Here is a 13195-nt window from a genome sequence, read left to right as displayed (position 1 = left end):
TATACGACTGTTATAGTTATTACATAAAAATTAGAGGTTGATTATTTTTTTTAATTTTTTGTGATTGTAACTTCGTATGAAACAAAAACACGTGTTTTAAAAAGTTGCAAAAGATAAATAATATAATATGAGAAATGTGAGACAAAAAAAAATGAAATGTTAAAAAACTTATTGAGTCTACTTCTTTATACGTTAGCATAGTTAGTAATTTTCAGAGAAATAAATAGTGCTTTGGATTTAAATGTAAATGATTTACATTACATATCTCGAAATATGGGATTGTATATAAACATATGTACATTCGACAAAGAGTTGCGTAAGAAGATGAATAATTTTTTGGTAAAATTATATTAGAATATATTAAGAAATAAACCATAATGTTTAAAGAGGGGAGTTCAATATATAGTCCTCCTTAGAAACGCGCTTGATTAATATTAAGAAACTTAGCACAGTGGAATCGCGGTACAGTGGAGATGTGGCATAGATGGGTCCAGTATAGATTTAATCTGACAGTGATTAAAATCACTATCATAAGAAACGCTTCGATGCAAATCTGTAGATAATGTTTAATTCTAAGAAATTGGTGGATTATTCCAAAAGCTACATGATCTGCTATTTTCTTATTTATATCCTGATTAAGATAAAGTATGTCGAATAAAAAAGAAATATAAATATTATTTCTCATAAAAAAATTGTGTTTATCCATACACTTTTCAATATGTTATAACATTATAAAGTAAAAAATATTGAATTATTTTCAAATTATTATTGATATCAAATCTAATTCGACAATAAATACTTTAAAACTATTAGAAATGAATTATTTTAATTGTTTGTATGGAAAAAGCTGGTTAAGCTACTTTTTATTTGAATAAGGAATATTTTTTCAATTTTTAAGGGTAATATCTTCAACTAAATACGAATTGTAATCATATGACGTATCGTTGAAAAAAGTAGGTCAAGTGAGGGTTAGCAAAATAAATCATAATCACAAAAAAAACCACATAGTAAAATAATATTAACATGAATAAAAAATTTCTTCTCACGAGGGGAGACTATAATAATAGGTTCCTTTATATTTATTGAAGTTATTGAATCTAAATGAGATAAATATCAAATGATTTGAAAATTTTATTCTAACTTAAAAAAATGCAAAATATTATTGCGACAGGCGGATTCAAACCTCGTACCCCAAGTGTGAAAGACAGAAGTGTTACCGATTCGGCAACTGAGCGTTGTTTTCGTCGCCTGATAAAATTAGTAATTTAAGCTAATTCAAATTAAAAAATTACTTTTTCGACTTAAAAAAAGTGAAAAAATTTTAATAAGTTTAATTTCTTATGTCTTATGAACATTATTCTACGTCAATTAAATTATAAAATATTCATGAAAGTCAGTGTATTCCCCTTTGCCATACGCGGGTTGGAACCTTGTACCCCAAACGCGTAAAACACAAGTTTTACCGATTCGGTAACAATACGTCGCTACTGTCGGCCGAAAAAATTAGCAATTTAAGCTAGTTCAAATTTAAAAGTTATTTTACTCGACTTAAAAAAAGCAAACAAATTTAAATAAGTTTAACATCTTATGTTATATCAATTTTATTTATATAATATTTATCCAAATCAGTGTACTGCCCTTATCATGTATTTTAAAATAAAATAAAATACAAAACCCAGAATTGTAACACAAAACAGCATATTTTTGAATACGGTAGCAATTTTCACAAAGAAGAAAATGTATACTTCGAATTTTTTTTTTTTTTCATAGTAAAGTATATAGTATAAGCTTTAATTTAAGATTAAATAAATTTGTGAATATTTCCGGCGCATTTTCAAAAGTTAAGTTGAAAAAGTTAGTTTTTGTAAAAAGTTGCTATTTTAAATCCCGCCGAGTGAGCAGGTTAAGTGTTAGATTTTCAAAAAAAGTGATATCAAATAAAAGGAAAAAATATCTATAGTTTTAATTTAAAAAAAAATTATGTTGATTTGTTGATTTTTGAAAAAGTTATGGAATTTTAAGAAAAAAAAGTGAAAAAAATGACAAAATTTACCGATTTTTAAATTTGTATTTTTTTTAGAGATTTCCTCCGTTTACGGGGAACGAGGGAGTTTTTTCAAATTTTAAGGGTAATGTCTTTAACTAGATACGATTTGCAATCTTTTGACGTATTGTTGAAAGAAATCGTCCAGTGAGAGCTGAGAAAAAGTATTGACAGACACAAAAAAAAAAAAATAATAAACACATCATGATAAAATTAATACCTTCTCAGCTTCGCATCGAAGCTAAAAACTCAAAATATCTACAAGAGATCAATATCACAGCCAAGATTAGAATATCGAAAGGAAAAAGACTCACTGTTTCAAGTTTTGGAGACATTTTTTGGATACGTGTTAAAACAAGTGTTGATAAAAAGTACTTATAAAGATACTTATTTAACTGAGTGAACACCCAGTTTATTACAAAAACAGTAATTAACATACTTTAAAGTAATTACAGTCTAAATTTTACACGTAAGGTAAACAATTTTTTTAGGTAGGAATTCTCCTTTTACGTAAGTAATTATTAATAAGTTAATGAACGACCTTATTGAGCAATAAAGTGTAAATAATTATTTCAATATCCAATATTATATAACTAATAATAAATGCATGTAATCAAGATAGTGCTAAATTATAATTAGAAATTTTATATTACATGTAACAGATATAACGAAATTTATTAGAATTAAAAGTTTATTAATGGAAGGTAAAACATTGATTCTAAAGTTTAGGTTTCTTGTCGAAATTTAAACCTATTTAGGCATGCAAAATATTCAGGTTTATCGAAACTATATTTTTATGAATGGAATAACTTATAAAATGAAATCTTCGACTTAGTGCAAAATGTGGGAACCAGCTATCTTTATTGTTCCAAAATTTCGAGTTACATAACAGTACCTTAGACAATTTTATAAATAAACGATACATCTTTGTACTTAAGTCCGGAAGAAAGAGATTGTATACCTAACATTTTTTGTTATAACAAATTTATTTGTAAAAACTGTAGCACAATGGGGTAGCGGCACATTATGGACATGGCATAGTTGGAACTAATATAGATGATATCTGATAGTGATCAATATGACTAACGCTTCGATGCAAATCTATAGATAGTGTTTAGTTTTAAGAAATTGGTAGATTATTTTAAAAGCAAAAATAACTCCTATTTCCTTAATTTTATCCCGATTAGTTATTTGATTTATAATTATAATATATGAATACTAATTATAATAATTATATTTGATTATTATAATCTCTACTTTTTGAAATTATTATTAATTAGTGAAAATTAATATTTATAAAAAATTTAATAATAATAACCAAAAAAATCTCTGTTAAAATTAAATTAAACAACACTTTAGGAATATTTTTTAATATTATTATATTATAGGTTATCAATTATAACATCTATTTACACACTAAGAGTTTCATAAAAATGATTTCTTATATTTCAATTGTACCATCTACAGTATTTCCGGAACATTTTCAAAAATTGAGTTAAAAAGTTTTATTTTCATATGTATTTTTAAGTTTAGAACCCCACTTGTATAAAGGGAAATACTACGATTAAAAAAAAAATGTCGGATAAAAGATAATTATAAATAGTCTTTATCATAAAAAAATTGTATTGATTCATACATTTTTCTAACATTTTTAGAAATATAAAGTTAAAAATATAAAATCATCACAAAAAAAAAAACACACTGTAAAATCAATACCTTCTCAGTTTTGCATCGAAACTTAAAATACATTGTAATAAATGAAATACAAACTAATATTACAAGAAAAATCATTAATAGCTTATCATTTAGTTTATCATGCTGATAAACTAAACATGAACAATACATTAAATAATATAGTAACATTGCTAAATTGGTAAATAGGAATTTATCAAAAAAGGTTCTATTTTATTTGATATGTTATGTAAATAATTTCGTTTTTTTAATTTTATTACTAATAAACTATAAATATGATTAATTTTTTATCTGCTTTTTGATAGAAGACGTATTTTAGCTTCGATGCGAAACTAAGAAGATATTGATTACTATGAAGTGTTTTTTTTTTGTGTCTGTTACCACTTTTGCTCAGCTCTCACTAGACTTCCAAAAAAATTACAAATTTAAAAATCGTTAATTTTCGAAATTATTTTACTTAAAACTGCTATAACTTTTTTAAAAATGACCAAATCAGTATAATTTTTTTTTATAGATGCTTGATGTTTTTACCTATCATTTGGTGTATTTTAAATCTGACCCTTTACATGAACACAGGGGGGGATTTAAAACGATAACTTTTTCTCAAAAAATTAACATTTTCAACTTAAATTTTGAAAGTGTTCCGGAAAGACTGACACTTTTATATATATCTTAAATTAAAGATAATGTATTGTACTTTATTATGAAAAAAAAATTTTCAGACTTTATTTTGTCTTTACAGTGAAAATGGATACCAAATGCTATTTTTATGTGAAAATTCTCGATTTTATTTTTTAAATTTTTAACTTTATAATGCTTTAACTTATTGAAAAGTGTCTGGATCAACACATTTTTTTTATGAGAAATAATATTTATAGCCCTTTTTCATTCGACATACTTTTTCTTAATCAGGATATAAATAAGGAAATAGTAAATCATGTAGCTTTTTTAAATTTTTTAATTTTAAACACTAATTTTTTAAAATTAAACACTATCTAAAAATTAGCATTGAGCGTTTTTTATGATAGTGATTTTAATCACTGTCAGATATCATTATACTTAATCTAACTATTACACGTCAACACTGTTCCGCGATCCCCCTGTGCTGGTTTTTTTTTTATGTAATTTTACAAAAAATAAAGTATTTTCACTAACGAACTATTCACATTGAGTAGTATTCTGTTGTTTTCGTAACATATGGCATAAATTTATCATTTGTATTGAAAATCTTGTTTTATACTAAGCGTAGTCACATTAGGTTAATCCAATCTATGTACAATGTAAACCGGGTATTATTAATTTTGTAATATTTGATTTGCTGTTCTCATAAAAATCAGATAAAATATTTAAATCTATTTTGGCGAATATCAAATTCACTGATTACAGAGATTTTGGCGGAAAACAGTGACGACTAATTCATGATGTCCTACGCGATATACGTGGTTACCAAAAAATATTTATACAACTCGCCTGAGATTGGAAATCCTATAAATTGTTTTTTCACAACCCTAAAACTAGCCTAAGTTTCATTTTATACAGATAATTATTTAACTTAATTGGTATTAATGATTACATTTAAGATGTAAAAAAAATTTAGAGAGTTAGCAAAAATATAATGTTTCGCTAACAATAATTTGTTATAACGAGAGTTTTTATATTAACAAAGAAATGTTTTTTTATTATTGGTATTTTATACAATCTGCTATGTTTGAATAATAAACATAATTTATGCATTATAATATACATAATTTAATATAACAAGTTAAACATGGAAATGTCACCATAATATTAATAATTATTTGTTTTTCTTTACAAAGTATTTTTATTTTTCAAGTAGAATTTTGTATAATGTACGCAATACTACAGAAATTTTAAACACTATTTGTTTAAAATTTAAAATTTACATTTATCTATTGTAACAATTCAGACGTTTTTAACTATATACTTATTTTTAAACAGGTTTTTATTTAAACCGCGCTTTTAAACACCACTGAATACTACGTACGTTATTATAATTATAAAAATAATTGAATTATTTACCTTCTGGATTAGTTGCTCCTACATCAACTGAAATAAATAATAATTAACCATAATCATATTATTTAAAAATTCGACTAATTTTATTATTTTATTAAAATGTGTTTAAAACAGAGTTTATTTAATTATTCTGTTAGAAGGCTAATTTTAAATTGATATTAAATTATTTCGCATTAAAATGAATCATTTAATACTTGATTATAGTATGTAAAAATTATAAATAGAGTGTTCAGTAAGTAAGGAGACGGGTTTCTTTTATTTCCATTGTTTATAACAAGTAACCCGTTTCCTTACTGAACAACCTGTATATAATATCACATAAAACTGCGATAAATTATATATCAATAACTGCTGTAAAAAAATTAATTTAGAATTATTCAAATAATCTATATTTATGATAAAAATCCAAAATAATGAGAATTTTGAATTATGTTAATATAAACATTGTTTTAGTTTTAATTTTAAATATTTTTTATTACTTAGTATTTCTAAGAAATAATTACTTGAAGAAATATTAATAATAATATTGGTGATGTTTAATATTAACTTTTTAAACGTTTATACTACTTAAATTTATGTTATTAACTGTTTTTTGAACTGTGTTTTTTATCAACCTTGGTTATTACGTATATTACTAGAATTATAATAAGAATTGAATTTTTTACCTTCTGGATTAATTACATCTACATCAACAGATATAAATAACAATTAAACAAAATAATATTATTAAAAAATTTCACAAATTTATTAATCATATATTATATTGACAAAATTTTTTATCTTAAATAAAATGTGTCTAAGACAGGGTTTATTTAATTATTCTGTTAAGACTAATTTTAAACTGATATTAAATTATTTCTCGTTGAAATTAATTTTTTGAAACTTTATTATATTATGTACCTATTGTACAGAATGTTTAGTAAGTAAGGAAACATATCAGTTACAAACAATGAGAACAATAGAAACCCATTTACTTACTTCCTGAACACCTTATATATAATATCACATAAAACTGTGATATATTACATATAATGATAATTTATTCTATCACAAATTTATGTAAAATAATTACATTAAGAGTATTTAATGTTATTTATATTTATAATAAAAATCTAAAATAATGAGAATTTTGAATTGTATTAATATAAACACTGTTATAATTTGTTTTATAATAATAATATTATTTTATAATAATGCTTATGCTTAAAAATTGAATTTTTTACCTTCTGGATAATTTGCTTCTATATCAACTTAAATAAATAAAAATTTAAAAAAATAATATTATTTAAAAATTTGACACATTTGTTAATCCTATAATACATTGTCGAATTTTTTTATCTTATTAAAATGTGTTTAAAACAGTTTATTTAATTATTCTGTTAAAAGGCTAATTTTAAATTGATATTAAATTATTAAGCTTTAAAATTAATAATTTTACTAGATTATAGTATGTAACCATTATATATAGGGTGTACAGTAAGAAAGGAAACAAGATTCTATTTTGCTCATTGTTTATAACAATTAACCCGTTTCCTTACTTACTAAACAACCTGTATATAATATCACATAAAACAATGTTTTTCTTTGAAAAATAAAACAACAGTATCTTATAAATAAGTTTAATAAATATATTAATGTGTCATCAAAGGTGTTTCAATCCTATGATTATTAAAATTTAAAATAATTAAAAAAATGTAAAGTTTATTATTAAATTAACATATTGATGGAAAAAAATTCAATAAATTCGAGTTAATAATTTAGTAAAAAATATGTCCTTTACCTGCTCTCAATCGAGGATATCCAAGGAAATTCAAAAATTTTCCTTTAAAAATGAAAATAAGCACAGTTAGTTGCAAAGTTAAATGAGTTACATTTAAATAATAATTTTAATGATGGGTAATGTAAGACCACGACTGATACTGTTAAAGTCTTGATTTTGGATATGCTTATCATGTTTTGATCTTAGTCATCTTTTTTATATTATTGAACATCACCAAGAATTATACTACTTTTAAACATTTTTGTAAATGTTTTTTATTTTGTAAGAGCGTTGCTTAAACAAAAAACTATATTAGCAATTGCTAGTGTTTAAAAAGTTTATTTCTCGACTTTGCTTTTCTGCAAAACGCAATTTTGGTCATCACAAAATACTCGGGGCCTCATTAATTTTTTATGATTTTTAACATGCAGTTAAGATTGAGATCACATTTTTTCATCTTTTAAAATTATAATGCGCTAATATAGAGTATTTTTACTCCTAGAAAATGCAGTTTCTACTTATTCTTCTTCTTCCTCACCTTAATCCCAACTACTTGGGGTCGGCCACCTTTATCCTAATCTTCCACTTGACACGATCTCCCACATCATTTACGCTCACATCAGCTGTCCTCAAATCGCATTCAATAGCATCCCTCCATTCTTTTTTTGTCTTCCTCTAACTCTTCTTCCTTCAACATTCATTTCTATAACTGTTCTTACAGTTTCCGATTCTTCTCTCCTCATAACATGACCAAACCATCTAAGTCTATTTTTTCTCATCTTATCCACGATTGACACTACACTTATACTTCCTCTTATATGCTCGTTCCTTATTCTATCTTTTCTGGTCATTCCATTCATCCATCTAAGCATTCTCATCTCTGCTCTACTCTCGTATCAACCGCCCAACAATACATCATCTGAACCATACATCATAGCTGGCCTTATTACAGTCTTATAGAATTTATCTTTCAGACTCATTGGAATTCTTTTATCGCATAAGACGCCAGACGCTTCTCTCCACTTCAAACACCCTCACTTAATTCTGTGTCTTACATCCTCGTCAATACCACCACTCTATTGCACAACTGACCCTAAATACTTAAAACTTTACCCTCTCCAATCACATCCTCGCCTGTTGTCACTGATCTCATTTCACTAACCTCGTGTTCTCCTTTGTCAAACTTGTACTCTATATACTCTGTCTCACTTCTACTTATTCTGAAACCCTTTTCTTCAAGAGCTGACCTCCACACCTCTAGCCTTTGATTAATTTCCTCCCTATTTTATCCTATTAACATTATATCGTCAGCAAACAACGTGCACCACGGCACCTCTCCTTGTATTTCTCTAGTAATTTCAATTATTTAATTAAAATACAGCTTCTACAATTAATTAATTCATTTGTTTTAAAATTTAACATACAGTAAAAGTAAGGTTGTATTTATGCTATTTATATATGAAACCTTTATTGTTATATTTTTGAAGTTATAACAACGAGTAAAAGATAGGCATACGGGAGATACTCGATTAAGAAGCCTGGGACATAGATATTCAGCTTTGTAAACTAAGTAGTGCTTGCACTATTTATCTTCTTGAATATTACTTAAAATTAGTATAAAATAATTTTTATGTTAAAAACTCGAAATTTATACAAGTATGAAAATGCGAAATAACTGATTTTATTATAACTTAAACTTACTTAATGCAGACTCCGAGGATGCCTTACATATTACTAAAAATGTTTCACACTTTTTAATGGTTAACTTAAATTGAATTTTATATCAAAGGAAAATTAATAACAAACAAATTAGTGAAGCTTGACAAAATTATATTATAGAAAATAAGATGTATAATATGTACCATTGCTTAAAATTAGAATGCCAACCAAAATAGGAATTGATGAGCTGAGTTTGAACTAAAACAAAAAATGGTAATTTATATTTCAAACATAAAATTTAATAAAATTTCTAATTTACAATAACCTCATAAAAAATAATATATTTTCTTATATAATTCATTAATATAATACTATCAGTAAAGTTTCAAAAAATTTTCTACATACCATATTTACTTTTATATAAATTCACAATAATCAAAAGAAATTGTATCATACAAATTAATAACTAAATATATTTAAAATTTAGTTGTTTTTTTTAATTAATTTTTTTTTTTTTTGTAATTATATAGAACATAATTCTGTATAGTAAATTACACATCAATTTCATGTAAATATAATAAATTTTGTATAGTTTTTTTATGAATAGAAGAACTATTTATAGTTCTTTTAATAGTACAGTTGTTCAAAATAATGACGATAATGCCAAAATGTAATTTTTTTTAAATAATATTGACCTTTTTACATATTGAGCTTCTTTAACCTAATCTAGGTATTTTAATTCAAAAGCTTGATATCTATGAACATAGGGCTCAATTTTTTTTACTATTATTCAATCTAATCCTAACTTATCTAAAATAAAAATTTCTCCTCATAATGCTCAAAAAACTAATTTATAATGTCATATCAATATGCCAAATTTCGGGTCATTCCAATAATAAAGTTAACAAAGAAAATTTTTTTTTCAAACCATTATTTTAATAAATTAAAACTTACAACATATATTATATTTCATTTAAACTACATGAAATATAATTTTAATAATATTTATGTATGAAAAAAGAACTAATATGATTAAAAAGCACTTTATACAATAAAAAACACGAAGTAAAAAAAAAATAATTAAAAATCTGGCCTCATTTATTGAAGTTTTTTTTTTTTGAATTTACTTATACTTACATTTACAAATTTTTTTATCACACTACCGTTTTAGCATACATTATATGTATACAAGTTCAGCTCGTTGAAACAGAGTAGGGAGACCGCTGTTTTGGAAGGGTAAAGAGTCGCCCCGCCAACAGATGGTCTGATCCATCACTTAAAATGTTTCATATTAAAAATAACTTCGTACAGCTTATCTAGATACTTAGTTTTAATGTTACATATTTATTTATTAAATTAAATGCAATTTTTTAAGATTGGTCAATAAAAATCTTAATTATGATAAACCATTAAAAGTGATGGTGCATGTAGTTTGCTGACGATATTAGTGTTAATAGGAGGAAATTAATCAAAGTCTAGAAGTGTGGAGATCAACACTTAAAGAAAAAGGTATAAGAATAAGCAAGGGTAAGACAGAGTATATAGAATATGAGTTTGATAAAGGAGAACACGAGGTAGTTGAAATGAGGAGATCAAACAATCAGAGAGGACGTGATAGGAGAGGTGGAAATTTTTGGTTATTATAGACTTAGATGGTTTGGCGTGTTATGAGTAGAGAATAATCGCAAGTTGTAAGAACAGTTATAGAAATGAATGTTGAAGGAAGAAGAGGTAGAGGAAGATCAAAATAAAGATCACAAATCGTATCTAGTTGAAGACATTAACTTCTGAAATTGAAAAATTTCTCCTCATTACTCATATCTAAAGATTTGCATTGACTGTTTTTTATGATAGTGATTTTAATCACTGTCAGATATCATTATACTTAATCCAACTATTACACGTCAACACTGTTCCGCGATCCCCTGTGCTAGGAATTTTTTTAATTGCCATAACATTTCCAAAAATTAACAGATCAAAATAATTTTTTTTATATTAAAACCTTAGATACTTCCTTTTATTTGATAAATTTTGTTTGAAATTCTGTCCCTTTGCCTGCCCACGTGGGAAGTATTCAAAACAGCAATTTCTACACAAAAAATGAACTTTTTCGACTTCAGTTTCGAAAATGTTCCTGAAATACCGCGAGCTTCAAACATATTAAAATAAAGCTTATTTTATGTACTAGAAGTTCAAAAAAAAAAAATAAAAAATTGTCCTGATGACCTATTTTTTATGTGCAAATGACAGCCGTAGGTAAAAACATGATACTTTTATCTTCAAATTTTTTTTTTTTTTTAATATCTTACAAGAGATTGCTATAGTAATGAGCCCACCAATTTTTATACAATTTACATAAATCTAACTTATATTAAATATAAATTTAATAATTTAATATATAATATTGATTATTTGGCCTCCCCAATGTTAAGAAAAGAACTGAATTTTAGAACTAGATTAAATTGTCATTTTCAGCCACAAATTCATGTAATACATAGCAGCTGTGTCAAATATATTATAATCTTCTACACTTGAGGTACGAATTTCGAACACTACCCGTCGAAACAACTTTGTGCATTTTTATCTTAATTATTTTTGAGGTGGAAATAAAATTCAAAGTTCGTTAGATTTTTATCTCATTTAGATAGTATAAATTCAATGAATATTAAGGCCCCACAACTGTAGTCTCCCTTTGTGGAAAGGAATTTCTTATTAATATTAAAATATTTTACTATATGGTTTTTTTGTATTTGTCATTCATTTTTCTCAGCTCTCGGAGGACTAACATTTTTAATGATACGTCAAATTATCATAACTAGTATCTAATTAAAATATTAAAAAATATATTTATATTCAATAATTAAAAAAAATTTCTTCTTTATCAAATATAAATTTGCTTAACCAAATTTTTTCATATAGATAATGAAAATCATTAATTTCTAATGTTTTAATTTTATTTATTGACGAATTAAGTTTTGATATGATAATGGGTTTCAACTACAAAATTAAATAATTTTACTTTGTTATATATTAATTTTTTAACTCTACGTGTATTAACTTTGTGTATTTACTACCATTCTATAATATTTGTAATATTGTAGGATTTGTACTAGTTTGTTTTTTTATATCAATCTTATCAGTTAGTGATGTGTGCATTAGGTGTTAAGTATTTCTTGATAGCTATGTGTTGTATGTATAATCTCCACAAGTCAACTGGTTCGATACCCGTCATCCTATTCTCATACACTGTGCTCCTGTACTAATGTTGTTGTACTTCCCCCCAATGAACTTGTTTGAAGTTAGCACCACCACCGCCCGCCGTCATCATCACCTGGCACTACACGATGCTAAAACGACTGAACTCGCTTTTTTTAGCTATACTACCGTGGTGACAAGTTACGTTTTTGGTTGTTCTGCTGTCAGGTTTTGTTGTTTCATGTCAACCATGCTGTTTTTTTTGTACTCTGTTTTATTTTTTTTTAACAAAAACGTCGAGATATGATGGACTTAGTATTCAGTCGTGGCCTACCAGAGGTTGTTAAACTGGTTGATGTGTCTCCTCAAGAAATCAATTTCATAAAACCCATTAATTTTGTATATATAGCACCCTATTTTTTTTCTTCTTTCTTTTTTTTTTTTTTTTTTATGAATATGTACATATATATATTTATTTATTTATTTATTAAAGACAAACACCCAAAAGAGCAAAATACAGTACTAATAACTGTAATAAAAAACGCACAACTAAAAAAAAAAAAACGGTAGCACAGTGGGGTCGCGGCATAGTGGAGACATTGCATAGTAGGGTCCAGTATAGATTTAATCTGACAGTGATTAAAATCACTATCATAAGAAACGCTTCGATGCAAATCTGTAGATAGTGTTTAATTTTAAAAAATTGATGGATAATTGCAAAAGCAACATCAACTTCTATTAAAATAAAATACAAAACCCATAATTATCATACAAAAATAGTATATTTTTCAATATGGTAGCCATTTGCG

At 25.3% G+C, this 13195-nt stretch overlaps 1 protein-coding gene across 5 annotated transcripts in view; it reads right to left on the bottom strand.

Annotated features, from left to right (window-relative positions):
* LOC126904397 (E3 ubiquitin-protein ligase mind-bomb-like) overlaps positions 1-13195 on the bottom strand; it is a 62756-nt gene that overhangs the window by 10804 nt on the left and 38757 nt on the right. For 2 of the 5 annotated variants that reach the window (XM_050683407.1, XM_050683406.1), the window contains exon 7: positions 5777-5803. The exons of 1 other annotated variant lie outside the window; for it this stretch is intronic. In XM_050683407.1, the coding sequence (XP_050539364.1) occupies positions 5777-5803 (27 nt within the window). Of the gene's footprint in view, positions 1-5776; positions 5804-6438; positions 6457-6996; positions 7024-7553; positions 7596-9233; positions 9267-9394; positions 9450-9596; positions 9727-13195 lie in introns of those variants that run through there. 2 more of the 5 variants (XM_050683408.1, XM_050683409.1) reach the window with 2 other exon arrangements.

The sequence above is a fragment of the Daktulosphaira vitifoliae genome, unplaced genomic scaffold (assembly GCF_025091365.1).
Source record: "Daktulosphaira vitifoliae isolate Bord-2020 unplaced genomic scaffold, ASM2509136v1 Scaffold_4, whole genome shotgun sequence".
Classification (NCBI taxonomy): Eukaryota; Metazoa; Arthropoda; class Insecta; order Hemiptera; family Phylloxeridae; genus Daktulosphaira; species Daktulosphaira vitifoliae.
Note: the sequence above shows the minus strand (reverse complement) of the source record. Positions and strands in the feature narration are given on the sequence as shown.